Source organism: Nicotiana sylvestris, chromosome 2 (assembly GCF_000393655.2).
Source record: "Nicotiana sylvestris chromosome 2, ASM39365v2, whole genome shotgun sequence".
Lineage (NCBI taxonomy): Eukaryota > Viridiplantae > Streptophyta > Magnoliopsida > Solanales > Solanaceae > Nicotiana > Nicotiana sylvestris.
The window spans coordinates 157462921-157488381 of NC_091058.1; the positions used below are offsets into that span (position 1 = coordinate 157462921).

Sequence of the window (25461 nt, forward strand, 5' to 3'; positions counted from 1 at the left end):
TGTTGCGACATGCAACCCGTTCCCATTATCAATTCATTTCAATACTGTTGCGGCGCGCAACCCGTTTCCAATATCAACTCATTAATATGAACAACTCAACACAATCAAATTCCGTAATCTCAACACAAAAGGTATTAATGCGTATAGAACATCAATGAACTACCAGTACAAACAGAAAATCATCAATACTTCATATTCACAAACCTCGACAATTCATGAATACAAGAATAGCTAAATGACTCATATGATCGGGGGGGGGGGAACTTATCCGCACCCGGTGTATATACCAAGCCAATAATTAAATGATACTTGTCACCTCATTTAATTATATAATCTATCTTTTATTTAATCTTAAATAATAATACAATAAATAGTTTTAAATATTTTCTAGCTATTTTCGTTGTTCCATAACAAAGATATCGAAAGGAAGACACTATCGTAAGTGAGCCAATCAGGGCTAATACATTTTCCATTAAGTACCCTAATTCCCCTTCTTTCTTCTTAAATAAATTTTGTTCCAAGTATACCCTTATTGCATTACTTAAATAATTTTTAATATATTATGATAAGTACACTGTGAGAATACAAGCACAATACTATCTTTATTGATTTTTTCAGGATCTTATGAAGACAAAAATATACTATGATTGTTTATTACTCTTTCTCAAATTTTTATTTAAAAAAATTCTCTAGTAGATGTTAGTTTATTTTCTATGGTTAACTTAATCAAATTTGGTATATACATCAGGATAAGTTTTTACTCATGATCGGACATGACATAATAAATTGTAACTAATTATTTTTGATGAGAATTTTTTATAGCCACAAAAATATTATGGCCCTATAAAGTTTTTATCCCTTAAATTTTTAAGATCAAATATTTTAAATATCTTTTTTTCTTAAACTTTATATTTGAGTTAAATTACTTCGTTTAAATTGAAACCGAGTATTGATTCACACTATGTAATATACAACAATTGTTATTTGCCCCATTACTACATTATATATCAAACAAATAGCCCATCATTTTTCACTCTCTCTAACTCTCTCTTCCCTGTAAGTGTGAAATCCTCCGAGCTAGGGCTTCAATTCCATTCCCCCACCGATCCCTCATTCAAACTCCATACTCTCCGCTCTCACCAATTCAATCGAGATTGATTTGAGTATGGGCGGAGGCGATACTACTACTACAACGGTCAAAGATGAAGTAGCCGAGAATAACGCCGGCGGTGGTGGTGAAACAGTTACGATCAACGTTCGATGTTCCAATGGCTCCAAATTTTCCGTTCAAGTGAGCCTCGATTCCACCGTCGGATCATTCAAGTCCGTCCTTTCTCAGCCGTCCGATATCCCTGCCGAACAGCAGAGGTTGATCTATAAAGGCCGGATCTTAAAGGACGACCAAACCCTAACAAGCTACGGTATTAATTATATCTAATTGTTTTTGTTCCTTTTTTGCGCAATATAGGTAGGCAATTTCTTGTCGCATTTTGTTGTTAATGCTGAATTATTTGTATTAGGTAAGTATACTTTTTATTTGTTATGTTGCTGATCAATCAATCAATTGCACCTCAATAATAAGCTAGTTAGGGTTTTGTGATGTAAATGTTATAAATATCCTGCTTTATTTATCGTATTTCTTGATATAAAAAGGTTCTTGTATCTTTAAATGTTTTTATGTTTGTTTGCATAAATGTTTAAAAGTCTAGATTTCTTAGGCTAATATGAAGGCCAGGGACATCAATTGGTGTCGTACTGTTTGCTCATGAATTTTTCTGTTCAACTCATAAACAGTGTATTAGTTTTTGGGATTTGCTAATACATGGCCCCAGTGATGACTGGGGCAGTAAAAAAGCGGCGATTTTGAGGAATAATGTTAAGAATTTGTCCAGTGTTGAAATAAGTGAATATAGGAAGCTGTTTTAAGGAATAAAAAAAGAATGCACGTAGAAGCTGTTTCCCGAACTGGAGGGGAGTCTTAATTTTGGAAAATAATTCATTGGGAATATTAGAGGATGTTGTGAATTTTTGGAACGGAGAAGTATCTTCTTTGACTGCCGTAAAGGAGATTTCCTAGTGATTGAATAACTTTGAGATCTTAGATACGAATCTTCAGTGCAACACTTTGATATGAGCCCATTTTGCTCCATCTTTGGTAGGTAGGATTACCTTTACAAGGTATTCTTAATACTTTCTCGATTTAGAAGTGCAAATATAGCCTCTATGTCTGTATTGTTTCCCGAATAGATGGAAATAATTGATAAATAAGGTGTTAATATATTAGGAAGCACCGCATTTCAATTCTAATAGACAAAGATCTTACTCGTTTGATTACCAAATACTCCGTACTATATCATGGTTTGTCTTTGGACAAGAAATAGGTAAAGGTCAATAAGTGGAGAAAAGTGTAGAGGAAAGATTCAGTGGTACTGGGGTCTTTGGCTCTTTTGTTAGAGGATAAAATATGCACCTGGAACTGCATACAGTAGAGACTGTAAATTTTGTTGTTGGCGCTCAGTTCCCACTTTACTAAGTAAATTAAATTTGGCATGGATCCCCCCCCCACTCTGGGCGCGCACCAAAAAAAAAAAAAATCTAGTTAGCTTCTGATTCGTTTCTGCAACATGATGCTACTTTGATGCCAATCAAGTTGATCCATTTCATGATTGGTTAGTTATCACCGCATTACATTCAATATTGAGTTTTAAAATAAAATGCTATCAGGATGCGGGGCCAATCTTACTCTCTTATCTGCTTGCTTATTGCATGTTATCAGGCTGTCAGACTGATAATCTTAGCAATCTTATTTTATTTTTGTGGCAAACAGGTCTGGAGGCAGATCACACAGTTCATCTGGTTCGAGGTTTTGCCGCTGCTGCTTCCGCTAGTGCAACCAATGCTGGAAATCCAAATACTAATCAGAATATACCAGGGGATGCCCCGCCAAATGTAGGGGGGCCATTTGCAGGAGTAGGTGGAGCTCCACTCTTTCCCGGACTTGGAAGTGGTGGTGGTCCGTTTGGAGCTGGTCTTCCAGATTTTGAGCAAGTCCAGCAGCAGCTGACTCAAAACCCCGACATGATGAGAGATATGATGAATATGCCTCTTGTTCAGAATCTAATGAATAACCCAGAAATCATCCGCAACTTGATTATGAACAATCCTCAAATGCGAGAGATCATGGATCGTAATCCCGAGCTTGCTCACATACTCAATGACCCTTCTACTCTTCGCCAGACAATGGAGGCTGCACGAAACCCTGAAATTATGCGTGAGATGATGCGCAATACTGACAGGGCAATGAGCAACATTGAATCCTCTCCTGAGGGATTTAACATGCTAAGGCGCATGTATGAAAATGTTCAAGAGCCATTTCTGAATGCAACAACCATGGCTGGAGATACAAGAAATGATTCAGGTGCAAACCCGTTCGCAGCTCTTTTGGGAGCCCAAGGTGGGCAAGCCGGAAATCAGGCAACTAGTCCTCCAGTTACTGGTTCTGAGACAACTGCTAATCCTCCCGCTCCCAATACTAATCCACTTCCGAATCCTTGGGCATCAGCTGGCAGTAAGCTTCTACCGATTTCATGTTCTACAACTGTTTTAGCTGCTAGTTTAAACCTGTTCATCTCCTATTCTGTTGACTCAGGGTTCTTTGCATATTAAAAAAGCAACTTTTATCTCTCTTTTTTTGTTCTTCTGGAGATACTTTCATGCATCTTCGCTACTGAGGGTGCCATGAAGTCATACTTGTGCAATTTGTGCTTAGAGCTTGTACAATTCAACACTTGTTTTCTGCAGCCATTTTTTTCTTCTTTGTTCTTTTCTAGTTAATATTTCAAAGTTAGCATAATCTTATCAGAATTTAGTAAAAACAGTTTTATATTTAATATGGAGAATCTAATTATGTAGTATTATTAGGGGCCTTTCGCTAATCAGAAGCCGAGATCTTTTTTATCCAGTGGACTTCCTCTCAGTGTGTTGATTGAACATTTGTAATCTTGCTTTATTTTTATTGTTGTTTTGATCTTCAATTATTTCTGATAAGCAGGGTATCTTCTTCAACTATTTTTGCAGCTGGAGCCGCCCAAATGAATACCACTGCTAGGTCAAATGCTGCTGCGGATACTAGGGCACCCCCTCTTGGTGGCTTGGGCGCTTTGCCAGATTTGCAGCGAATGCTAGGCGGCATGCCTGATGCCTCTTCTCTAAATCAGTTAATGCAGAATCCAGCCATCTCACAGATGATGCAGTCTCTCCTCTCAAATCCTCAGTACATGAACCAGGTATTTATTTACTCGTTTGAACTAAAGTTGCTGTCAGTGAGTTTAAGGCTTTATTTCTTCTTTCTTGGTTCTTTGTTTTCGTTTGTGGTGGAAAATTTCTTGTCAAGCGTCTCATTTCCTGAGCATCTTGGTGGCTAGATTTCTGGGTTCAACCCGCAGCTAAGAAGCATGCTTGATTCCAACCCCCATCTCAGAGAAATGATGCAAAACCCTGAATTTATTCGTCAGTTGACGTCCCCTGAGACAATGCAGGTAATTGATGTCTTTATGTCGTGCTTGTTTGGCCTCTGGAGTGCATACATGGTGCATGAGTTGTAGCAAATTTAGAAAATTGCATCACATTCTTTTTTTGATATGTAAAGATAAAAGTTATACCGTAACTCAAAAAGGTTAAAAGTACTATACGGTGTAGACCCGGTTTGATTCACCGCTGGTGCATATCTATTTCCTTATTTTTAAAAAAGGTCAAAGTACTATTAGAAATACGCTTAGTAGAATTGCTGCAGCAAAAGATAATGCGAAAAGGAAACAAAAAAATACAAATTTACTTCTCTGGAAGCCTATATATTTGCCTTGAGCTTTTGCAGATCTATCTGGGGAGAACTTGAATCAGATTGTTTCAAGGGTCACATGCTTATCAACTAAGTTTAGAAATGCCTCACTGTGTATCAAAAATGTAGATGTAGCCTTAGTGTAACCATGCTCATCAAGCTGTCATATTGGAAGGCACTAAATCTTAACGTTGGGCAGCTGGAAGGAAAAAGAATAAAAGAAAGTTTTACTATGGAAAATGGAGGGGAAAAGAGCAACAGGAAAAACTCAAACAAATATGTTACTCTTTTCTTTTATTGGACAATTCTTGATCTACCTTCCACCCCTTGTAATTACTCACTTAGATTCACTTTCTTACTAAATAAACAATGCTCTGACAATGTTCATTTACCATAAGTAAACTTCACAGATTTTAGTGTCATGTATGATACGGTAGGAACTGTATTTTATTGTTTCAATATAGAAACTGTACTTCAGATTTATTATTATTGAAACTGTTATACGTTTTCATTTCATTAAATGGAGTAACATATTACTATATCTAATTACTTTGAACATGATCTAAGTTGGTTCTTGTATTACTGGTTAAGTGTCACTGATTCATCAAACATGTTTCCTGGGCACAATGTAAGAGATTCTAGATTGAACATTTTCCATCCTTAATTCCTTATAATATAAAAGTTATTGTCCTGTCTATTTGGAGCACCCAGGGTACAGAAAGAAGCCTTTTGATATGTGTCTGGACATAAAACTTGATGAGTGCGCAACTCTTTGGGTGCATTTTCCTTATTTGTTTTTAAAAAAAAACACTGTTCTGACATTTTTTTTGACTATAATTCTTCTCCCTTTCAGCAAGTTATGAGTCTACAGCAAGGGCTATTGTCTCAACTTGGTCGGCAGCAAACAAACCAGTAAGTCTGGACATATCTGTGAAGCTTCCTTGGCCAGAGAATCTCACACTTCATGGTTTATCTGATATGATGATATGCATCTCCTTGGATTCTCATTATTACTCACCATTTGTTTAGTACACTCACCAAAGAAAAAGAATTATCATCTTACATATTCTCATATTTCACTTGCCAAAGAGTAGTCTAGACCTTTCTAATTAGGAAGGATAACTGATGAACTTGTGAGTGGCTCTAGATCTTTATTCTGATTATTTGTATCAGTGGAGTAATTTCTGCATTATGTTTATCTTTTCTGACAAAGTGTCTTTCCCACTTGCAGGGGACAGGGTCAAGATACTGGCCGAACAGGTGAAATTTTATTCTCTATTTCTCCCAATTTGATATCCTTATAAGAGTAATACACCCTTAGGTTGTTTTGAATTAGGCTGGGAGGGAAATGGTCGCTTGTTTAATAATATTATCCTGCAGCAAATAAATTTTCTTACACTTATTTCCAAGCATTGCTTAAGACTAATATTTTGATGCAGAACTGGCCTGCTAGGAATACTACAATATTTTTTTATGCACATTTATTTACCATATGTTTCATGAATATTTTGCCAAAAAATTTGTTTAGGCAACTGAGATACCTACTTCTTAGTTTTGTTTTATTGCATAAGGATTCTAAAATTTACAAGGATGACAGAAAACTCATTCGGATTTTTGCTTGTTAGATCTACAACAGAGTTTATATTTTTGTTAAGAATATTGTTTGAAATTCTTAGGATGAGAAAAATGGTTCTTTGAGGATTTAAAAGAAATGAATTCAAATAAAATATATAAACGTCACAAATGAAATGTACAGAGGAGTGGCATATGACCAGCCATCCTTGTTCATAGTGGTTGGGGAGTTCTCTCCAAACTACTAGTTCAAGGGTTCAAGGTTGGTAGACAATCTCAAAAAATAGAGGAGTGGCATAAGTGTGAATAGTGAGACGAGATACAAATCAGTACCCAAGTGGTTTACTCTAGGGATCCGCATGTACTACTTTAGGCCAATTATGGATAAGCTGAAGAAAGGTTCCATGACGCATGCTATTTGTAGATGATTTTAACATCTTAATTAGTGATAAAGTCAACTAAAAGTGGGAACTGGGAGAAGAACTCTAGTTTTATGATAAGTAGAAATAAGACGAGCTGTATTCGCTGCAAGTTATAATAATAGCAGTGAGATGAGACTAGATGATATAATGGCACATAAATGTAGACAATTCAAATATTTAGGATCATATATGTGAGTAGAATGATGTGATATATGAAGGCGCAACACAAATTAAAAGAGGATCGTTACATGGAGGAGTTTTAACTTTTAAGAGAGTTATGATCTATGTGGATGCCTAACAAAATGAAGCACATGTTCTATGCAATGGCTGTGAGATCAACAACCTTATATTGGAATGAATGTAGGAATTTTAAAGCCATTTGTATATCCACAAGATAAATAACACCAAATTTTATAAAAATGCATATGTAAGATATGGTGTGCGGTCATACGAGGTCTTATAAGATTAAAAATATCACGTCTTACAAAGGATGTAAGTAGCAAACATAGAGGATAAGACGAGAGGTCATTTTTTCCATCTCCTAAGTAGACCCCTCCATATGCACTAGTCAGACTGATGTGCTACAACCTGATGATTGAAAGTGCTAAAAGAAGACAAGGAAAACCTAAAACTATGGAAGAAGGGATTAGTAAAAGGACCTGCAAGTCTCAAAATTAATATGGATTTAGCCCAAAAAATGATACAATCAAAGCAAAGAATCCGTATATGCGTTGTTAGACTTAAATCTGGTCAAGTGTTCGCTAGAAATCTCTTTTTGTTGTTAGAGACTCATCTGTTCAAATAAGGATATGTACGAGATTTAGGATAACTCTACTTTAAGGGAATCTCTAATGTTTATTTTAAGTAGGGAATCTATAATATTCCGTAAAAGATAAATTATTTAGTACTGGAATAAAATGGACCTGAATAGAACAGAATTTAAAACAGATGAGTCACTGATTTGAGATTCGTGATTAGATTGATGGGTGATTTTAAGTTTCAAATCATTTTTTTGACTGTGAAACTCTGATATTTAGGTTTCCCTGTTGACTGAAAGGGATAGCAATTTATTATGCTGATAGAAGCAATATTCAGCCTATCTTTTTGAGTTTGTTGAAATACTATGTACAATTAAGGTTGGAGAAATACAATGCAATTTTGTGTGCATTATTGGTTAGTTTTACTCATATCAGCTAGATGATTTTAATAATTGCAGCATTTGACAACATGGGAATGGAAATGCTGATGAACATGTTCGGTGGACTTGGGACGGGGGGATTGGGTGTACCCAACAGATCCAATGGTTATTTTACTCTCTCGCTGTCTGTCTCTCTTTCTCTCTCTCTCTGACATGACCTATGCTCATTTTCCTCTTGATGTGTTATTGTAGTGCCCCCAGAGGAATTATACGCCACTCAGTTAGCCCAGTTACAAGAAATGGGTTTTTTTGACACTCAAGAAAATATCCGGGCACTTATTGCCACTGCAGGGAATGTGCACGCTGCGGTAGAGCGACTTCTAGGGAACACTGGACAGTAGTGTATGGATATTCTCTTTTGTACGACTATATAGCTCCTGGTGGGGACAGATGAAATTGTTGATGTGGACAGAAGAAGCATCAAATCTTGGATAGAAATAAATTTGTGGAGTTTGATTTTTTGGAACGAACTCTCATCTCATCCCCCATTGTCTCTTACCTCGGGCCAAAAAGGGAAAAAGTTCTTCAGTTCATTGTACATACAATGTTAAAATCAGCCCCTTAAATTGTTCATTATAATATGATATATCGTACAATTTACTGTAGCATTTCCTTTTCGATTTTCTAGTTTGAACATTATGCTGGATGTTATCTGCCTGCTGTATTTGTCTATTTTGGTTTTGTGCTATGGACTAATGTCTCACAGGTGGTCTTTGTACTTCAAGCTTAATGATTGTTACTGCTGGGAATCTGTAATTGTTGTAAGGCAGGTTGAGAAGCCGACTATGATTTGGGCACTTGGTGCATGTCGAAGGATGTATTGCAAAAGACAATTTAGGCAATGCGAGGTATTCTTATCATAAGAAGCACGAATAGGATCTTCATCAGAATAGCTGAATGGGTGCACATCGGAGTAATAACCTGAAGATCAGATTCTAATTATGGTTATTGGAGCGAGTCATTTGCTTCAGCCATGGTACGCTATGCACGATCACTTGACATCTGTGCTTGTAGGCTGTAGCAGCTTGCATGTGAACGTACACGAGCAAGTTGGTTCGGACACTATGTTACCATCCCAAAGAAGAATAAAACTGGAACTAACTTGTTAGTTGTAGGCAAATGAGTGTACATATTTGGGAAATGCCAAATCTAGCAACTGATAGCGATATTAGTAGTGTGAACAATGAGGGATAAGCTCAAGTGTATCCTGATTCTTTTACTCAAATCTGATACAATATAGTATTGAAAGTTGTACGATGTAATTTACTCATGGAGTGCTAATTAATGAAGTGCTAAACTCGTGGGAATTGCAGGCTGAAAGCATGCATTTGAATCCAGTTCTTTTCTTTGGCAAGTAAAGAATTTTATTTACCAAGTAATAAACTGTACAGTACAAAAATAAGAACAAAATCAGGCAGTCAAGCAACAAGCCTCAGACTCCCAAACCAACTATCTCTACTAATCCTCCCTATCTAAACTGGCTTCTCATAAATACAAATGGGTCAGAACTATATAATCAAGTAACTCAATCAGGATAGAACTATAGCAGCTCCAGTTCCTTCTAAGCCTTGCTTCATGGATCCTCTATAGTAAACTTCTTGTACAATCTGCCTGACAATATCATTTAAACCCCAATTAGAAAGAACAAAAGCAGAAATTTCAATTAGTTGAAGGTTTAGCATATTTAATGGAGTAGAATATTACAGGTTCAAAGTCAAAGTACCAAATAACGAAGAGTTTAGATACATATATACATAGAAATCTTCTATATTTATTTACTTAAATATTATGTCTTCAGCAGAATCAATCTCGTAACTATCTTTTCTTCCATTAATGCTTCATAAGCTTCAAGTCACTCAAAAATAACTCCATCAACTTCTGTCTACCAATCCGCCAAAGAAGTAGTTTCAGAATTTCAGCATTTCGTCTATTCGTGACACACACAAAAATTTTCGCAAACCAGATCGACATAATTATGTTATAATTCGCCTTGTAAATAGATTTTGGTCTAGGTTGTAGTGATTTGCGGATTTACTTCCTGTCATAAATTGATGTGTCTGAGAGAAAAAAATATTAATATCTCAACCGTATGTGTGATATAAAATGAGAATTTTCGAAGCAATGTAAATGACTCATTGCTAATTAGGGTGTCTCCGCTAGGGTATAGATGAATCAGGTTGGTTTGGTTCTGATAAAAACCAAACCAACTATATCAGTTTGGATTGGTTCGGTTTTGTTGGATTTTTTAGGTCTTTTATTTTTTTGTTATATGAATATTATTTCAATCTTCCTTTGTTAAAGTTATAGATAAAATTTTGATAAGTGAATATATGTTTCGTAGAAATTAAAAAAATCGATTAAAATATGTATTAAAATATTTTTATCGGAGAATTTTTTTAGTAACACTATTTTCTTAGTCTCTAACAATAATTTTTTGTTGATGTACGCTTTCAAGATTAACTAAATTTAATAATTAAACATAAAAATCATATGATACCTAAATAATAATAATAATATTATATTTAATTTTAAATTATCGAAATATCATTTCAAATTTCAAAAAGATTTAATCTTGACACATGAATATGGAAGAACAAAGAGCCGATTAACGCATTTCTATAACACTTGATAAGAAAGTGATGATACAACCTATTATTTAAAATAAATAAAAATGAATGCACTTCATAATTCTGTTAATTATTGCATCCCATGAGAGGATCCCAAATATTCTAGACATATTTTAATTTTTTTTTATATAAGGTCTTAAAAATATATAAAAATTATATATTTATATGTTGATTTGGTTCGAGTTTTTTTATACCAAACCTAATCAAGGTTTATAAATATGTTTGGTTTGAGTTTTCGATTTGGTGCGACTTTCCTGTTCAGTTTGAATACCCTAGTCCGCAACTATCTTTTATGAAAAAGGATTAAATTAGCTTTATTTTTCTTTAATGAAATCGTTCGTCTTAAAAGTTATATTTTAGTGGACGCTTTTCCTCTGCTTGATCACAGCAAACAACAAAATTAGGCAGACATTTTTTTCCTCCAAATATAGGGCACATATTTCACGTCGAATTCATTTGAAAGGCAGCAAAATCCTTCATCATACATCACGAAAGGTAATTAATTTATTAAGTATCTGTCTTTAAAATTGCTAAAAAGCAAATCTACTAAATGATGATAGGTTTAGAAACTCAGTAATGATCTTTTCATTTAAGATACTGAAAATTTTCACTAACCAAAAATTATTTGTCTTTCATGTGTATTACCACGTAATAATTAAAACAACGACTTTTTTTTAATCTTTAAAATGAGAGAAAATGAATATCAAATCCATCTAAAATTAATTTTAAAAATTGATATTCTTTTCATCCAATGTACCAAAAAAATTTCCACTAGCTAAAAAAAAGGTTACTTTTATATGTGCTGTTTACATGATTATGTTTTTGTTTGAGTTTCAGATATGAGCAAATAAATAGTAGTATCAATTTTCCATTTAAATTACGTTAAAAAAAGAAGTGTTATTTCATCGTTATCTTAGTTACACCAAAATGTTCTTTCCCTTTTGTTTCAACCCATTTTCAAGTCAAAATTATAGTATTACGTGAATATTGACATAATCCTAAAAAATGGTAAATGCATGAAAGTTATTTCTTTTTGGTTCTTGATTTGAATTAAAATTATAAGAAGTTACTAAACTAGTTTTAAATTTTATAACAAATTTGCAAACGACTCATCTGAACCAACACTAGGGATGATAACTGCCAAACTTCAAACGTTTCTCCATCCTCAGTATATATATAATCTTTCACCAACGTTGTCTTCCCCCTACCACCAACTTTGCATTTCTTCTTTTCTTTCATCTGAAAATCTTTGTTCCTTTTTTTTTTGTTGAAAATGACGAACACTAGCGGCAGCGGCGATAAGGTTGTCTCCGAAAATCCTCAATCACCCACTCCCGTCCCACCTCCTACTTCCCGAAGTCCCACTACTCCTAGTAGTGGTACTCAAGTGAACCCCACCATGCCCGGTGCCAGTGCTGATGGCAGTAGTAGCGCTAGCGCTGGCATTCCCACCAGAGCGAGTGCCAGTGCTAGTGCTGGTGGAAGCAGTGCTAGGGTTGCAGTCAGTGTTGCTGTTGCTTCTCCGAGGAAGAGAGGAAGCATGTTGGCTGTAGGGGAAGGATCGTCAAGAGGAGGGATGGGTGCGGCAAACCAAACCCGTAGTGTGAGGCCGAATGTGCCTCTACTGATTGCACCCCCACCTGCTGCACCGGCGTATCCTGCTCCTCCTCCTCAGCCCGAGAACACATGCGTGGTGTGTCACAAAGACTTCCATTCGATTAAAGCTTTGTTCGGACACATGAATTCGCATCCTAATCGCGGGTGGAAAGGTGCGTATCCTCCTCCTACTTTTAATAGGGAGGAGTTTGCTGATCTGCATGCACAAATGCAACAACAAGAAGAACAAGAAGTTGTGAGAAATGCTGGCGACCCCGTGGTGGAAGAAGTACCTCCCGAAAGGCGCGACGTAGTCCCTGATCTTAATGTTGCTGAACCCGCGGTAGGGGAAGGATATCGTTTGCCTGATTTGAATTTACCACCACCAGCAGAGGAATAAAGGAGTAGTTGTTTGGCTGATTTGTGGAACAATGAATGGTTTTTTATTTATGATTTTCTGTTTGCATGCTGGTTAGAGAAAGGAGACTTCTGGTGCTTGTAATAAATCTCCTTTAATTTTATTTGATCAAATATTTTGATATGGTTATTGTAATGTTTGTTTTATTCAGACTTTGTTTGGATGCTCTATTTTTATCTGCGTATTTATTAATACTTCAATTCGTTTTGATTACGCTACACATACATGCAATATTCATTAGAAAATTGTTGTCAAGGCGGATCCAGGATTTTAGGTTTATGGGTTCCTACAAAAATTTGAGTTAATAAACAGTACTAACTGGATGAACGGACCGGGTTCCAAACTTAATATTCTTATACATTTAACAGATTTTTCAATACAAATACAGGTTCTAGACAAAAGCTACTGGGTTCATGGGAACCCGTAGAGATTGAACTGAATCCGCCCTTGTTGATTCTAATATCACTTCAATTAATACACACACTATATATCCAACAGGAGAATTGTCAGATTAACTTTAATTTGTTTTACTTTTGTTTTAAAGATATTTAGACTTATTTTGTTTCTTAGAAAAACAAATTATGGAAAAAAAATGAAAAGGTGACTATCTATACTATATTAAAAGCACGAACACCCTTAGCGAAATGTCGTTCGCCTTTTTTATCCTTTTAAAATAGAGCTCATACTAGACAAAATAGTCTTTTAGTTATTATCTTAATATTTAGGACTTTAAAAGAAACTAAAATTTGATTATTAGATTTTTCCTTATTGAATTAAACAAGAAACCCTAATATTAAGGACTTTAAAATAGATATTATTTAAGAGAATTAATTAAGAGTATTACGTTTCTTTTCCTTGTATACTCACGTGATTTCCATAGAAATATGTTTACATTGATTCCTCTTATTAGGGAACCTATAATTCTAACATTACCTAATTAAATATTTGTTCTAATTATTAAATGTAGTTTTCAATATTACATAAAATCGATAAAGAGAATAATATTATGCTCGAGTAGGAGAATAGTTTGAAAATAATTTGTATCTTCTATACTATCAAAAAAGCATAAAATCTCAACAAATAATTAACTCTTTGAATTAATAAAGCAACAAAAAAGTCAATTCAATTTTGTTTTAAAATTATTATGTAAGTAAACTTATTTGTCAAGTTGATAAAACTCTTAAGGTACACAAATTATTTTACACAATAAGAGCAATTTCCGTGAAAGAAATAAGAAAATAGAGAAAAATTTATTATAATATAGTATTAAAAGTTAAATTGCTTAAATGTTAAGTTGAAGCAATAAGGATATAACCCAAGACAAAAAAGAATTCACAAAAATTACCCTTATCAATTTTCTTTCTTTATATTTATTTTAATAAATGATAATTCCCTATATTTTTCATATCGTCTTACATCATTTTTTATATTCAATATTAGCTATTTCATATTTTATATTGTTATTTGTCTATAGGTTTCTAGGAACTATAGTTCTATCTCTACACTCACAAATTTCTAAAAGACCCAAAGATTCAAATTCTTCAATTTATTTTATTATCTTTGAATAATTATTTTAAAGTATTTTTTTTGTTATTTGTTTATAGTATTTGGTAATAAAGATAACAATAATTTTCATAAGATATATATTATCTCATAAATCATAATAAGATATATAAAGACTTATGTGGCGTAGGATTTCTTTGTTTAATGAGCTAGCTTAGTGAGATTAATATTCATTATATTTAGAAACTTACATTTTTTTCTTTGATATTTTTTCAATAACTAAAACACATTATTGAATAATATGTATATAATTTTTAAAAATTATATATTTATTGATATAGGTACACGCGCAAACCGCGTACCCTAAGACTAGTATATTTAAAATGTTTGCGTGATTTACAAATTCGAATGGTTGTGACTTTTGGTTGTATTATCTATTTGAATGAATTCAGACTCAAGAAGTGTCATTAGACTACTCAGTGCACTGAATTGAAATAATGTCTACTTTGTGGGCATTTCTTTTATTTAATCATTAAAATTTATTTAGAAATAAAACTTGAACTATCATGAGGAAAAGAAAACGTTTCTGGAAATTAAGAAGATATGAACACAACTCGCATACTGAGATAGTGTGTAAATTTGTTGTTCACATATAACTAAACGTTCCCTAAACCATCATTTTTAATTAGCTCTTGCACTTTATGTAGGAAACTGTTGTCTGCATATCTCGATTTTTCAACTACTAATTTTAAACATTAAATATCTTCGATTATGAGTTTTCTTATTATTATCAATTATTAATGTATAGAAAACCTTAATAATTAATTAGCGTACAACAATAATATCCAGATTTTTGCCCCACAAATATATAAGCACTTTTGTTGTTCTTTATTTAGGATTTAATTTTGAGGCTTTCTTTGACATTTGGTTGGGAAAGTTTGCTGGATTACATACATATATATTGACAGTAGTAACTTTAATAATTTGGGAATACAGGATTTTGTATCATTTATATTAGCATCTCTTTCACAAGGTAAGTTATTATTAAAATCTTTCTCTCAAATTTTCTGTAGACTCTAATGATTATCATAAAACAACCGAGCAAACTTCTTTAGGGTTCTATTAGTGATACTTACTAATGGTCTGTACAAATGAGAGAGTCCACGTTTGAGCACCCACCTGTCCTCAAGTGGGTCCGTCCCTGTCATAGATAGACGAGATTTATCATCTAACGAATATATTAAGAATATTATTATTCGTTCTATAAGAACAAACAACAGCAAACAGAGGCAGACCTAGAATTTTTACACGATGGGGGCACAATATTTTGTTTAACCAGTGCCTCCTAAAGGCTTTTAGTGTTCAGGGTGCCAGTTGCTTTAAATTAACTATTTTTAAGGTATATACATACATTTACAAAAATTTTGCCGAAACTTACGGGGTCCGGTGACCCCTCATTGCAACATGTAGGTCCGACTCTGACAGCAAACCCACTGCAATCCACACATGAGGTAGATCTGAGAAGAATAATGTGTACGCAGACCTTATCCTTATTTTATGAAGGAAGAAAGGTTATTTCCGATAGATTCTCAACTCAAGAACAGTGAAAAATACACAATAAACAAATAGTAACAATGGCAAGGAAATAAGATAACAGAAACAAATAGCACATGTAATAGCAAAGAATCTAGGAATGCGAAGCTATAAGAGAAGTGCGAAAACTACCGGCAATAATGCCACACCGTCCAACATCAAGGAACTCGGAATAGGAGAATACAAGACTAGTACAAATACTACTACTACAACTAAAAGAGACTCTCGATTACCAGTCAAACCACAACCTTAATTCTCGACCTCCACACCTTCTTATTGAGGGTCATGTCCTCGGTAGGCTGAAGTAGTGTCATGTCCTGCCTAATCACCTCTCCCAGTACTTCCTAGGCCTTCCTCTACCTCTTCTCTGACCCGCAATGGTCAACCTCTCACATCTCCTCACAGGTACATCGGTGTCTCTCCTCTTCACATGCCCGAACCATCTCAATCTCGATTCCTACAACTTGTCTTCCACAGGAGCTGCACCCAACTTGTCTCTAATAACTTCATTCCTAATCCGGTCTTTCCTGGTATGCCCACACATCCATCTCAACATCCCCATCTCTGATAGTTTCATCTTTTGGACATGAGATTTCTTGACTGGCCAACACTCGGCTCCATACAACATAGTCGGCTTAACTACCACTTTGTAGAACTTGCCCTTAAGTCTTGATGTTTTGTCCTATCACACAAAACACCAGACACAAGCATTCATTTCATCCACCCCACTCCAACACCATGCGTAACATCCTCATTAATCTCCCCGTTCTCCTGAATAACAGACCCAAGATATTTGAAACTATCTCTCTTGGGGATGACTTGACAAGCTTCACCTCCTCTTCTGTTTCCTGTGTCCCCACACTGAACTTGCACTCCAAGTATTCAATTTTTTCCTACTCAACTTGAAACCTTTAGACTCCAGGGCCTGCCTCCACAGCTCTAGCGGATCGTTAACCCCGCAATACATCTAATCGATTAGCTCTATGTAATCTGCAAATAACATACACAATGGCACCTCCCCCTGAATGTGGCGCGTTAACAAATCCATCACAAAGCAAATAAAAATGGACTAAGAGTTGAACCCTGATGTAACCCCATAATCGCAGGAAAATAGTCTCCTCCCACAGTCTTCATCTGAGTCTTCGCTTCATCGTACATATCCTTAATCACCATAATGTATGCTACCGGAATACCACTAACCTCCAGACATCTCCATAGAACCTCCCTTGGGACTTTATCGCAAGCTTTTTCTAAATCGATGAATACCATATGCAGGCCACTCTTCCTCTCCTGATACTGCTCTATCAATCTCCTCACAAGATGATTGACTTCTATAGTCGAACGCCCTGACATGAAACCGAACTGATTCTCCGAAATAGACACACTCATCCTTATCCTCCTCTCCACCACCCTCTCCCACACTTTCATAATGTAATTCAGTAGCTTGATATCCCTGTAGTTGTTACAATTTTGGATATCACCCTTGTTCTTGTACAACGGGACCATCAAACTCCACCTCCATTCTTCGGTCATCTTCTTACTCCTAAAAATGACAATAAATGGTCCAGTAAGCCACTCCAAGCATGCCCGTCACACTGCCTTCAATAATTCTACCAGGATCTCGTCTGGCCCAGTCTCCTTGCCTCTACTCATTTTTCGCATTACCTCCTCAACCCCCTTAGCCTTAATATGCTTACAAAATCTAAAATGATCACTTGGTTCTCTGAGTTCTCTAACTCGCCAAGCCCATGTTCCTGCCCCCATCCTCGTTCAAAAGTTTGTGAAAGTATGACTGCCACCTGCGCCTAGTGCACACCTCTTCCACCAATACCTTGCCGCCCTCCTCTTTGATGTACCTTACTTAGTTCAGGTCCCGAGCCTTCCTCTTTCGAACCTTGGCTAACCTGAACAGTCTTTTGTCACCGCCTCTGCCTCCAAGTTCCACGCAGGCGTTCAAATGTTGTGGTCTTAGCCTCTGCCTCTTTCTTAGCCTTCTTCTATAAGAACAAACATCATTCCTAAATATCACTATACACGCTATATATACAAATAACCATAACATTTATGTACATTTGTTTTGAAATTCCTTTGTGTTTGCCCCAAAATTGTGTTATTAGCTAGGGGAAGATTTATCAATACTTGACGCGTGCATGCATGCATGGGGACTTCTTCACTTTTATTTCTGGATGGGGTAATGAATCTTAAGGTTCTCAGAGATATATATTTTTGAACTCCATGACACACTTTTATGTTGGATAATTTGTCAAAGTTTACTTTTTCAAAACAAAATTATTTATGATGCCAACTCCATCTATACTTGCTTATATTTTCGGCCGTGTGTATGAGTTGCGGTAGGTTGACAACATGTAAATTCAATTAATTTGATTATAATGAATCCTTCTAATCCAGAATATGTTGGAACATACGTGCTTATTGGACATGCTTTACATTTTTGAAGCAAAAAGAGTATAAATAAAGCACAGATAATAATGATTAAAATAACTGATCAGTTTATTTGAGATTGAAACTTAATTTTATTGCTTTTTTGTTGTGGTAGAACTCTACCTTAATTACATATTTTTCGCAAAGAATCTAGTTCAACAAGGTGAAACTTCCCACCTATTAAACTGCCATTAATAAATTAATTCTTTTTTTGGGCCAAAACAAATTCATTGACTTGTTCCTATCCAGCAAAAGACAAAGTAAAAATTGCACGGGCGTCTTATTTGGTCGCCCCCATTTAACCTATACTCATTTTTTTAAAACTTTTAACTTGTAGTTACTTTTTAAACAACTTCAGCCCCCTTTCTCCTCCTCCTTCTCCTCCTCAAAGTTTTATCTTTTCTTTTTCCAGAAGTAAGATTCATCCCTGTCTGCTTCTTCTTATTTCTCCAGTGAGTCCTATAAATTTTCAATCATTTTTTCCTTTTCACGGACACCCTCAGCTGTAAAGGTTCTATCTTGATAAGAATAATAATAATGAAAATACGATTATTCTTAAATATAAATAATACTCACAAGAGAGACAATATCTCCTTCATGTATAAGAATAATATTAAATTTTCAATTCTTAGATTCAATGCTCAGAGCATCATGAACATCAACTGGAAGATAAAATCTCGAAGGCAACGACGAAGAATTCTCACCTGCGAACGAATGGAAAAGTTCATACGTTTTGTATTTTCAATTGCTGCAATTTTCTGCATTTAAGACAAATTATCATACTCTCTACGCACAATAAAAAGCGGAACCTTTGTAAAATTATGGCGACTCAAATGAAATTATAAACAAACAAGAACTTCAGCTCTTCCCCAGTTACAAAGAAAAAAACTTCAGCTTTAGAGCTGAAGTTCCCCAATTACAAAACAAAAACTGCAGCTCTAGAACTGAAGTTCGCCAGTTACAGAACAAAAACTTCAGCTCTTTGCTAGTTACAAAAACAAAAACTCCAGCTCTAGAGCTGAAGTTCGCCAATTACAAAACAAAAACTTCAGCTCTAGAGCTGAACTTTAGGCCCGGCTACTAGAATGCTGAAGTTTTACGTGATTGTCTTTGCTACTTCAGTCCCGTATGCTGAAGTTATGCGAAAAAGCGGGTACGCTTGTAATTTTTTTTGCAAAGCGGGCACAAGTTAAAACGTGACACAAAAAACGGGTATAAATGCAAATGCCCCAAAAGACAATGCTCTAATTGTCCCGGTTATGCTATTACTGCTGGCTGAGACAAATTAACATGTTGTAATAGATTTTTTTTTTAGGTTATTAATCTCATATGATTTGATATATCTGATAGTATATATATTTTTTAATATTATCTATCGATGCCTGTAGAAATTAAATTTTTGAGTCCTTAAAACACCAATTAAAATACGTAATAATTAGCTACTAAGTTGAGATGACAAATTAGCAGAGTTTTTATGATATACAAGTACTTCGATTATTATGTTTCTGCAATATAAAATAACATTTACTAATAATTTAAAGCGCCAAGTGTGAAAGTTCTTTGCAGGGTCCCCACAAATTTTAATTAGATTAAAATTTATAATCTAGTAATACTGGTGATCAGAAGTTTACCATACAATACGTATGAATTCGATTTTCACTCTCCCTCCTCGCGACCGCCTTTCTCCAATCCTTAAATATAATTTAAAAAATCTTTAAAAAGGAAAGGAACACGGAAAACAAAGCTAAAGAATTGTTGGGAATAAACCCTTCAAAGAAAATAATATTCACAATAATAACAACGGAGTAATAACAACGGAGTAATATTAAAATATGGTAATCAACAAGAGTAACAAGGACACAAAGATTTTAACATGAAAAATCTTTCTGAATAAAAAAACACACAGGCCCGAAAAGAGCAAAATAATCCACTATAATGAGAAATTTTACCCTCCGTAGTCTCGAATAAATACTTCAAGAACCAATTACACACTCAAAAGAAATAACCCTATTTTGAATTACAACCTCACTGTAGCACACCTTACACTCTCTATATTTTTTCCCACGGACTATTTCATATCTCACACTATCAATGAGCTTATGAGCGTTTGAATGAGAAGGAGAATAGCTCCTTTTATAGGAGAATTGGTTGCCTACTTCTGTAACGATCTAACCAGTCGTTTTGAGTATTTGCACTTCACTCGGTGATTTGAGGGTATGAGTAACTCCGTATGATATATTATGACTTGTGTGAATCGTCGCTTCCGATTTTCGGGTGATTTGGAATTAGTTTGGAAGAATGAATTTCATGTTTGCAGCTTTAAGTTGGAAGATTTGACCAAGTTTGACTTTTATGTATTTGACCTCAGATTAGAGTTTTTATGGTTCCGTTAGGTCCGAATGGTGATTTTGGACTTGGGTGTATGCCCGAATTTGCACTCGGATGTTTCTAAAAGGTTTCGGCACTAATTCGCGAAAGTTAAAAATTTGAAGGTTTGGAATGTTCATAAATTTAACCGAGAGTTGACCTTGATGATATTGGGTTTGCATTATTGTTCCGGAAATTGAAATAGCTTCATTATATCATTTGAAACTTGTGTGCAAATTTGAAGTCATTCCAGGTTGATTTGATATGGTTCGACATGAGTTTTGAAAATTGAAAGTTCTTCAAGTTGGATTTTGAGGTACGATTCCTCATTTTGATATTGTTATGTGTGAATTAAGGCTTCGAGTAGGTTCATGTTGTGTTTGGAACTTGTTGGTGTATTCGGACAGAGTCCGAGGGGCTCGGGTGAATTTTGGACGGGTTCAGATCATCTTTGGAACATGTTGGTTATACTGTGATGGGTTTACAATGTCTTAGCTTTATGTTTTGATGATCTAACAAACTTACTGTCAAAGAACCAGATAAGGAACCTGACACACTTGGTACACATCACAAATCAACGGACTCCAGCTAATGTGAACTGCTACAACTTTAGAAGATAGAGAACCAACACAAGGACCTGATACCCTTGTGTTTCCCTGACAGCAGTACGAAGTCAACTGTGTACAGCTGAAAAGTGACTGCCTGCACTGTACACAGAAACAGTGCAGCACAGTTCTGCAGTCAATTGTCCTTTGACCAACCAAGTAATTACATCATTCAAGTGATGTCATCCAAGTTGTATTAACAAGAGTATTACAACAAAACATCACTTGAACACTTGAGAATTCATTCCAAGCATTGAAGCTATCTGATATTCGAGCATTCAATTCTCAAGTGCATCAAGAACAAAGTTTAACACTATTACGGACTAGTTCTTAAATCTAGTATCTTGTTGTCCTTAGTTGAGTTGTAACTTTTTAATTGTTCTTTATTCTAATTCTTACTTTGCTTATCTAGAAGCATTACTTAGGAACCCTTTGTAAAACCATAAATTCTTAGTGTTTGTGTCATAACTAGAGTTAGTCATGAGTTGAAGTCTTTATAATAGGTTTATTGCAAAGTGTCTTATAATAGGTATATTGCAAGTTAGTGAGGGATTACGAGTTTAATTCCTAGATTGCATAGGTTGTAATCTAAAGTTGCTCATAGTGAAGTTGAAATCCTACTAGTGTAGGTCGTGGTTTTTTATCCCATTGAGTAGGGAGTTTTCTACGTAAAACTCTCTGTCTTACTTACTTACTGTTTCATTAGCATTTTTCAGTGGAAACTCATAAGAAGACCTGGTCTCTCTATAGTTTGGTGGACTCACATAAACTATCAATTGGTATCAGAGCGAGTTCCTCCTATCAGACTAACACCTAGGAAGGAACCTTATGGCTGCTCGACCAAATTTTGAAGAAGGTCAGTCTACGTATAGACCACCCAGGTTCAATGGGCAATACTATGGGTTGTGGAAGACAAGAATGCATGATTTTATCATGGCTGAAAATTCTGAGTTGTGGGATGTCATATGTGATGGTCCTTATATCCCAACAAAGAATGTCGGAGATCTTCCATTGATGATGCCAAAGACCAGGAAATTATATAGATGTAGATAGGAAAGTTGTGGAGAAAAATTTTCGTGCCAAGAAAATTTTGGTGTGTGGCATAGGACCTGATGAATACAACGAGATCTCGGCTTGTCAAACCGCCAAGGAGATATGGGAAGCTTTGCAAATAGCACATGAGGGAACCACTCAAGTAAAGCAATCTAAGATTGATATGCTTACCCCTGAGTATGAGCTCTTTAGAATGAAAGACGATGAATCTATTCAAGACATGCACACAAGATTCACTTCCATCATAAATGAGTTACACTCACTTGGTGAAGTCATTCACAGGAACAAGGTCGTGAGAAGATTCTTAGCATCCTGCCTAGTTCATGAGAAAGTAAAGTGAATGCTATTACTGAAGCAAAGGACTTGCAGGAGCTGACCATAGACGAGTTAGTTGGAAATCTAAAAACCTACGAAATAAAGAGGAAGATAGATAGTGAAAGAAGAGAACCAAAGAAGGAAAATAACCTGGTACTGAAAGCTGAAAGAAATGACTCAAGTGAGGAGGATAATGACATGGATTACTTAACCAAAAGGTTTCAGAAAATGGTCAGAAGAAATAGAGGAATACCAAAAAAGGGCAACTCCAGCAGACCAAAGAACTATGATATCTTCCATAAATGTGATAAGCCAGGGCACTTCATCAAAGATTGCCCTCTTATGAAGCAAGAACACTCCAAATATAATCCTGATAAAGCAGCAAAGAGGAACTCGGTTCCTGACAAACACTTCAAAAGGAAGAGATCTGCTGACAATATGGTGAAGCAAGCTCTTGCAGCATGGGGAGATTCCTCTAGTGAGTATGAAGAAGAAGTCGATGCAGGTGACAGTTCCATGATGGCAGTTGAAAGTGAAGGAAATAAATATGATTCGATATTTGCCTTGATGGCTCAATCAGACGATGATTAAGAATATGACAGTGATGAGGTAAACTTCAGGGATGTTCAGAGAAATCTGAAATTTTACTCCCCTAAGAAAATCATGTCATTAGCAAATGTATTAATTGATGCCTATCATACTCTTGTAGATGATAAAGATGCCTTGACCTTAGAACTAGGAGAAGTTGAACAAACTAGAGATGATTTGGTAGTGTGTGTAGTTGATTTGAAGGAAAGCATAAGTAATCTTGAGAATGAAAAGGTGGTTCTAACTGAAAAAATTGCTAGTGTAGAACATGAAAGAGATGACCTTCTAGTAGTGATTATAGACTTAAAGGAAACAATAGAGGAACTTGGAGCTGAGTATAGGCCTGGAAATTCTAAAAAGGGGAAAGTGATAGCTAGTGAGGCACATATTAAGCTTGAAAAAGAGTTAACTGTTGTGAGAACTAATTTGTGTGTTGAACTGCAGCTCCAAGTAGAACTGGAAAGAGTAAAGAATGATCTTGAGAAGTCCCTTAAATGGACCTGGTCCTCAGAAGCTATTACTGCTATATATGTTAATAATGGTGGTAACAGGTAGGGAATAGGATTTTAAAAGGAGAAAACTCATTATAAACCTTACAACAAATATGTTACTGCACCCGATAATTAGCTATGCACCCACTGTGGGAACAATGGGCATTTCAAGGAAAATTGCCAAGCCAGGGTTCAATCTCTATAGAAAAACAAAGTGTTTGCTGAGAAAGTAATTGCTAAAAAAGGACCAAGTGCCACTTATAAAAAACGCATGTTACCTGCATGGACTAAAAGAGCTCGTATTCATCCTCTTGCTTATTACAAGGGACCCAAACTTGTTTGGGTTCCTAAATCTAACCCATGATCTCCTTGTGCAGGGAACAGTGAAAGGAAGCAGTCAACACTGGTTCATGGATAGTGGTTGCTCAAAGCACATAACTGGAAATACTAGGGACTTTCTTTCACTAAAAGCCCTACAAGGAGGGAGTGTATCCTTTGGAAGTGGGAAAAAGGGTACATTCTTAGTGTTGGAAAAGTTGGAAAGTCACTCACTCACTCAATTGAGAATGCGTACTATGTCAATGATCTTAAGTACAGTCTCTTGAGTGTTTCTCAGATATGTGATAAAATAAACAAGGTGGAGTTCTTGTCGATCATATGTACAGTTACAAATCTGGTAACTGGTGAAGAGGTACTTGTGGCCTAAAGATACAAGAACATCTATGTTGCTGATTTCGAGTCTCTACAAAGTGGTGATCTGAGTTGCTTGAAAGTTGTTGATGATGAAGCTGAACTGTGGCACAGAAGACTAGGGCACACAAGTTTCTCTCTTCTGAATAAACTAATTCAGAAGGACATGGTTCGTGGTCTGCCCATGTCAAAGTTCAAAGAACATAAAGTCTGTGATGCCTGTGCTATAGGGAAGTATGTGAAGTCCTCATTCAAGTCAAAGAAAGATGTCAGCACCTCAAAACCACTTGATCTCCTTCATATGGATCTGTGTGGACCTATGAGAGTGCAAAACAGGGGAGGAAAAGGGTACATCTTTGTGATAGTGGATGACTACTCCAGATTCATTTGGACTCTATTTCTTAGAACAAAAGATGAAACCTTTAAAGTATTCGTAGCCTTTGTAAGGAAAATCCAAGTGAAGATGGAATCGAGAGTAGCATGCATTAGATCAAATCATGGAACAGAGTTTGACAATGCCAAGTTTGATGAATTCTGTACCAAAAATGGCATTACTCACAACTTCTCAGCTCTAAGAACTCCCTGTGAGCACGTGATTTTTGCCTTACGAAAAACTGCTCCAAAATAAATAAAATAAAATACATATTTGCATAAATATAGGATTTAATTATATATTTAAGAGATAATTTAAATAAAATCACAAAAATATGCATTGGTTCTATTTCAAACGTTTCATTGTGCGATTGATGTTTTGACTATGTGTTAAATAATTGTTATGAAGTAATTAATATTTTTTGTGTAAGGTTAAAAAGTGTTTTATAATTTTTATTAAGGTTTTTTATATAATTTAAATAAAAATAGAAAATTTTGTAATGGTGAAAAATTGGACCTGGATTAAAATCCAGGCCCAAGTGAATTAATTCCCTTCACAAGCCCAATCCCAACAGCCCCATGTCCGGTCCAATTCAAGCAGAATCAAACGACGTCGTTTGGTCACCCCTTATCAAGGGCCGTTGGATTAAATACAACCAACGACCAAGATCTCATCACCCTAACCCAAGACCCTTACCCGACCCACTGCCCCGGTTCAACCCGTCCCCCTAACTTAAACCAAACGACACCGTTTGGTTAAGTGTGTAGATCT

The 25461-nt window shown here is 35.6% G+C and overlaps 3 protein-coding genes across 4 annotated transcripts; all 3 read left to right on the plus strand.

The window, feature by feature from the left end:
* Positions 1–991: 991 nt before the first annotated feature.
* Positions 992–8680, plus strand: LOC104218002 (ubiquitin domain-containing protein DSK2b-like). Of its 2 annotated transcripts, XM_009768393.2 has the most exons (8): positions 992–1421; positions 2828–3568; positions 4078–4286; positions 4425–4538; positions 5691–5749; positions 6069–6097; positions 8048–8134; positions 8222–8680. In XM_009768393.2, exons 1-8 carry the CDS (start codon positions 1166–1168, stop codon positions 8368–8370), a joined length of 1644 nt encoding a protein of 547 aa, XP_009766695.1. In that variant the 5' UTR covers positions 992–1165; the 3' UTR covers positions 8371–8680. The 2 variants fall into 2 exon arrangements, with proteins under 2 accessions (XP_009766695.1, XP_009766697.1); XM_009768395.2 differs by lacking the exon at positions 8048–8134 and having other exon boundaries at positions 1033–1421; positions 8222–8634.
* A 3249-nt stretch (positions 8681–11929) lies between these two features.
* On the plus strand, positions 11930–12652 carry LOC104218006 (uncharacterized). The gene has a single exon (XM_009768398.1). The coding sequence runs from the start codon at positions 11930–11932 to the stop codon at positions 12650–12652; it is 723 nt and encodes a 240-aa protein (XP_009766700.1).
* Positions 12653–23211: 10559 nt separating this feature from the next.
* Positions 23212–24945, plus strand: LOC138885848 (uncharacterized). Its single transcript, XM_070166834.1, has 2 exons — positions 23212–23687; positions 24336–24945. The coding sequence occupies exons 1-2, from the start codon at positions 23212–23214 to the stop codon at positions 24943–24945; spliced, it is 1086 nt and encodes a 361-aa protein (XP_070022935.1).
* The last annotated feature ends 516 nt before the right edge of the window (positions 24946–25461 follow it).

Coding starts and splice junctions, on each gene's coding strand:
- LOC104218002 (XM_009768393.2), top strand. CDS start 1,166: ATGGGCGGAGGCGATACTACTACTACAACGGTCAAAGATGAAGTAGCC. Junction 3,569..4,077: donor TCCTTGGGCATCAGCTGGCA/GTAAGCTTCTAC, acceptor CTATTTTTGCAG/CTGGAGCCGCCCAAATGAAT. Junction 4,539..5,690: donor CGTCCCCTGAGACAATGCAG/GTAATTGATGTC, acceptor TCTCCCTTTCAG/CAAGTTATGAGTCTACAGCA.
- LOC104218006 (XM_009768398.1), top strand. CDS start 11,930: ATGACGAACACTAGCGGCAGCGGCGATAAGGTTGTCTCCGAAAATCCT.
- LOC138885848 (XM_070166834.1), top strand. CDS start 23,212: ATGTCATTAGCAAATGTATTAATTGATGCCTATCATACTCTTGTAGAT. Junction 23,688..24,335: donor GTTAATAATGGTGGTAACAG/GTAGGGAATAGG, acceptor TGTGGCCTAAAG/ATACAAGAACATCTATGTTG.